The sequence below is a fragment of the Olea europaea genome, chromosome 8, assembly GCF_002742605.1.
Source record: "Olea europaea var. sylvestris chromosome 8, O_europaea_v1, whole genome shotgun sequence".
In the NCBI taxonomy this organism is placed as follows: domain Eukaryota; kingdom Viridiplantae; phylum Streptophyta; class Magnoliopsida; order Lamiales; family Oleaceae; genus Olea; species Olea europaea.
Genome location: NC_036244.1, coordinates 8,852,181 through 8,857,514, shown reverse-complemented (window position 1 = coordinate 8,857,514; position 5,334 = coordinate 8,852,181). Strand labels below are relative to the sequence as shown.

At 42.8% G+C, this 5,334-nt stretch overlaps 1 protein-coding gene across 1 annotated transcript; it reads right to left on the bottom strand.

Moving 5' to 3' along the window:
• Positions 1–2,710: 2,710 nt before the first annotated feature.
• On the bottom strand, positions 2,711–4,414 carry LOC111398247. The gene is made up of 2 exons (XM_023025174.1): positions 3,269–4,414; positions 2,711–3,196 (listed from the first exon to the last, which is right to left on the bottom strand). Exons 1-2 carry the CDS (start codon positions 4,412–4,414, stop codon positions 2,711–2,713), a joined length of 1,632 nt encoding a protein of 543 aa, XP_022880942.1.
• Between the last annotated feature and the right edge of the window lie 920 nt (positions 4,415–5,334).

The window sequence follows — 5,334 nt, the reverse complement described above, 5'->3', positions numbered from 1 at the left end:
ATCTGAGGGAATGAAAGTAGAGTGGTAACCAAGGTGTGGTGGAATGTCAACAATATATGCATTTGGACCAACCTGCTTTAAAATTTTAAAAGGACCTGCACTACGAGCTTGCAATTTGTAGGCGGGTCCATGTAGACGCCGCTCTGGCCTAATGCGAACCATAACGTAATCCCCAATGTTAAACTCAATATGTCGTTTGTGTAAATCAGCTTGGAGTTTATATTTTGCATTACTAGCTTCAAGTTGTTTATTGATCTCAATATGCAAGTCACGAAGATATTGTGCAAATGCTTTGGCTGATACTGACACTCTAGCCTGCGGGGACATAGGGATGAGATCTAACGGTTTCCAAGGCTTGTACCCATGAACGGCTTCAAATGGACTCATACCTAATGAACGATTTATGGAGCTATTATACGCAATTTGAGCTATAGGAAGGATCAAATCCCAATTTCGAAGGTTTTCCCGAACCAGGCAACATAATAGGTTACCAAGACTTCGATTAACTACTTCAATTTGACCGTCAGTCTAAGGGTGGTAGGCTATAGAAAATTTCAATTTGATTCCCATCTTATGCTACAAAGTTCTCCAAAAATGGCTAGTGAAACGAACGTCCCTATCAGACACGATGGTCTTGGGAAGCCCATACAATTTGACAATTTCATTAAAGAATAACATGGCAACCTTGGACGCGTCCGACGTCTTGCTACAGGGGATAAAATGAGCCATCTTTGAGAAACGATCGACAACCACAAAAATAGAATCATGCTTCTTTCGGGTGTGTGGAAGTCCTAACACAAAATCCATACTAACATCTTACCAAGGATAATTGGGGACGGGAAAAGGAGTGTACGGGCCTGTGTTTTGCCTCTTCTGTTTGGCCAATTGACAAGTATTACATGTACTAACAATCTTAGCCACATCTTTCTTTAAACTAGGCCAATAGAATTGGCGTTCAACTTCCTCTATGCTCTTATCACGTCTAAAGTGACCAGCTAACCCTCCCGCATGAACCTCCCACACTATGAAATCTTGCACTGAAGTTCGAGGAATGCACAACTTATTGGCCCAAAAGAGATAACCATTCTCAAGTCGGAGGCCATCGAAGGCGTTCGATTGTCCATTTTGCAAATCGAGAAAGATATCCTTAAAATCGGCTCATGCCTCATAGTCCTCCTTAAGCCTCTCAAAACCAATGACTTTGACACTCATGATCGACAAAAGGGAGACAGGATGACTTAACGCATCAACTGCTTGGTTCCCACGCCCTTCTTGTGCTTTAAAACAAATGAATAGGCCTGCAAATATTCAATCCAACGTCCATGCCTAGAACTTAATCATTTCTGGGAGTTGAGGTAACGGAGGGCATCGTGGTCCGAATAAAGGAAAAATTCCTGGGGCAATAAATAGTGGCGCCAATAGCGCAAAGACTGGACCACCGTATACAGTTCCTTATCATACGTTGAGTACCGTTGTTTGGCTTCATTTAACTTCTTCATGAAGTAGGCGATAGGGTGATGATCCTGACTTAAGACTACGCCTGTACCTACCCAGGAGGCGTCACATTCAACTTCAAAGACTTTGAAAAAGTCAGGATGACGCATGACAGGGGCCTCCGTCATTCACTTCTTGACTAACTTTAAAGGCCTTAGCCACCTCTTGTGTCCAATGAAACTCTCCTTTCTTCAAGTACTCCATGATAGGCGCCATAATAGTGCTAAACCCCTTGATAAAATGATGGTAAAATGTAGCTAAGCCGTGAAAGCTCCTGACGCCATGGATAGCTTTAGGCTCAGGCCAATCAATTATCGCTTGAACCTTAGTAGGGTCAGCAGATACCCCTGTCGAAGATATAATGAACCCCAGAAAAACTACTGTATCGGTGAGGAAAGAGCACTTCTTGACGTTAGCATACAGATTAGTCGCATGAAGTGTAGAGCAAACTTGTGTGAGGTGATCACGGTGTTGCTCCTAAGTCTTACTATAGATGAGGATGTCATCAAAGTAGACAACAAGAAACTTACCCATGAAAGGTCGAAGAGTTTGTGTCATTACCCGCATAAAGGTACTTGGCGCATTACTTAGCCCAAAAGGCAGGACCAGCCATTCATAAAGATCATCTTTCGTTTTAAATGCGGTCTTCCACTCATCCCCTGGGCGAATTCTAATTTGATGGTACCCACTCTTGAGATCGATCTTCGAAAAGATTGTCACGCCAACCATCATATCCAGCATATCATCAAGCCTGGGAATGGGAAAACAATACTTCACGTGATCCTATTGATAGTGTGACTATCCACATACATTTTCCAAGAACCATCCTTTTTGGGCGTCAATAGGGTGGGGACAGCATACGGGCTTAAACTCTCACGAATGAACCCTTTGTGAAGGAGGTCATCCACTTGTCTTTGGAGCTCAGCGTGTTCGGTAGGATTTATCCTATAATGTGGCAAATTTGGGAGGGATGCCACTGGGACGAAATCTATGGCATGTTGGATATCCCTTAGTGGAGGTAGATGATCAGGTAGGTCCTCTGGAAAGACGTCTCGAAACTCCTGAAGGATCGACTGGACTTCCACAGGGCTCTCGATTGTGAAATTAGATGAAACCTCCAGGACAACCAAGGCGAACACAATTGAGTCACCAACAAGTGTACACTCAAATTCTATAGTACTAATGATATGCAACCACTTTCGTTCTACATTCTTCTTCATTTCAGTGAGCCAGCCGGCTTTGGGGGCAGTGGGTTAAAGTAAATTTTCTTTCCATTAAACACGAAGGAGCAGGAATTGGATCGGCCATATATGGTTACATCTAGGTCAAATAACCAAGGTCGTCCCAAGATGATGTGCCCGACATCCATTGAAATGACGTCACACCATATATGGTCCTTATACTCTAGGAACTGGATAGGGACTAAACAACGTTCCTTAACAGCTATAGAAGAAGTATTAACCCAAGAGGCGCTGTATGGTTGGGGGTGAGGAACTGGCTTCAACCCTAGACAGGATACAGTAGCTATCGAAACCGCATTAATGCAGCTACCACTATCCACAATTACTTTATAGCCCTTGTTATTAATCTTGATATAGGTGTGGAAGATGGCATGACGGCGCCAATCATCAACATCCCGAGGCTGGGTAAGGGTGCAACGGACGACACCAACTCTAGGCGTATGTGGGATAAGGGGATTAGCCTGAATACAACCTAAGAAGGTATCTTCACTATCCTCCAAGTCATCAAACTCTTATAACTTAGGCTCATAAACCTGGTCCTCTAGTGGCTCGTCGACTATACCTTCACGCTCGTCTAGAACTAGGGCTTGGCTAGGACACTTAGAAGCAATGTGACCAAAACCCTTATGGTTGAAGCATTGCAAGCAGAAGGGCGTCCTTGAAACCTCAGAACCTCTACCTTTGCTATCTGATGTAGGGGTAGTATTAGAAAGAGGAGGTCCTAGAATCGACTTAGGGGATGAAGTGGATGCAGAACAGGTTGCAGTGCGAGAGTCACTACGATTTCTATACGATGTCCTAGTCACTAGTTCATAATCCCGAACGAAAGAGTAGGCGTGGTCAAGAGTGGCGACGCCTCTAAGGACAACCTCACGCCTAAGTTCGTCTCTTAGGCCTTGCCTAAACCTACTCAAAGTCATGACTTCATCCTCAATGACCTGACATTTCATTCGAAACTCATCAAACTGAGCAACATATTCGGTCACAGGGCGACTACCTTGTGTAAGTACGTTCCATTGATCCAGCAAGTTATCCCTGTAAGATTGAGGTAAATATTTTTCTTGAGGACGACGCTTCATTTCAGCCCAGCTTCCAACAGGGGTAGCATGACGCCTCTCCAGGAGGTCCTCGACACTTTTCCAAAAGAGTTCAGCAGTGCCAGTTAACTTCAAACTGGCAAATTGTACCCTCCGATCTTCCGGGACCCCATACCAGGTAAAGAAGCGATCCATATCTCTAACCCATTGATTGAATACACTAGGATCGAGACAACCATCAAATGTAGGGGCATCTAACTTAATATTTCGAAAGAGGCGCTCCTCGTGACGAGGGGGAGATAGTGTACCATGACGGTAATATTCCCACTCGCGTCCACGAGCTTGATTTCCCTCCCTACGATCATGTCTAGCGTGGTGTCGATCACCTTGTGGACGACGATGAGATCTATTAATGGAAGGGTTAGGGTTTTCAGCTTCAATGGTGTATTGGGTTGGGTCAAGAGTGTTCAACCTAGCGGTTAGGGCTCTATTTTCCTCACGCTTAGTGGCTACCTCAGTTTGGACAGCCGTTAATTGATTCTGTAATTGTGCCAACTGTCGGGTGATAGCTTCAATATGGGAAGGGTCCATGGCAAGGGTACTAACACTAGACGCAGTAACACGACCACTACGCAATTGCATACACAGTAACACTAGCTACGTGTGGTGCACTATAGAGATCAATAAACAACGAGTGCTAAAAGTAGATTCGCAAGTTGAAATTGTATTATTATTATTATTATTATTTGTTAACTTAAAAAAATGGGATTACGTATGGTCTGATCGCAAGCTAATAATACTAATGCAAATAAAATTAAAAAAAGAAAAGGTACAAATAATAGGCTTAGTCATGTGTAGTAAACAAGAGAGCAATGGGAGTTAGTTCATGAATTTCAATCAAATAGATTTAAGGCCAAAATTATCAAAGGGCTAGCACACAAAGAATTAACTTATGCAATTCTAAAATAAAGAAATAGTGTGAACTAAAATAGATAGGAGCAGGAACTCCCTGAGTTCAGTTGGCTTGAGTCATCCCAAAGTCGAATGTCTCCACTTTCTAAACTACTAAGTGCTGAAATGCCAAGATAAAAAATTTCGTGTTCGTCGAGGTGCAGTACTGATGAGTCAACTAAAATAAACCTGTAAAATAATGTCAGGAAATTCTCAAAATTCTCGATCTATTTTTTTTTTTTTTTTGCTCTTTTCTTTCTTTTTTTCTTTTTTGTCCTTTTTTTTATTTTTTATTTTTTGCTCTTTTCTTTTTTTTTTTGTCCTTTTTTTAACAAAATCAACCTAAGTTACATAAAAACAACAGTAACTGAGCCCAAAGTAAAATAAATTTCCAATTGCACATGCCCCAGTAAAGCACAACTTAAAATAAATTCCAGTCTCACACCAAAACTGTCAACGTTCTGCCTGTGGCTCAACTGTTGGAAGAAGATGGAGGTGTTAATGAGCGATGCTACTGTGAGGATGACGATCGGTGGTTGGTGTGGCGACGCTGATTACGGGTGGTATTGACGGACGCGGGGTGGGGCTTCTGGGTGTTGCGAGCAACGTAA

Excerpts from the sequence above, each read along its gene's own strand:
- LOC111398247 (XM_023025174.1), bottom strand. The coding sequence starts at position 4,414 with ATGCAATTGCGTAGTGGTCGTGTTACTGCGTCTAGTGTTAGTACCCTT. Across the intron at positions 3,197-3,268 it reads ACGAGCCACTAGAGGACCAG|GCTAATCCCCTTATCCCACA; the intron begins GTTTATGAGCCT and ends GGTTGTATTCAG.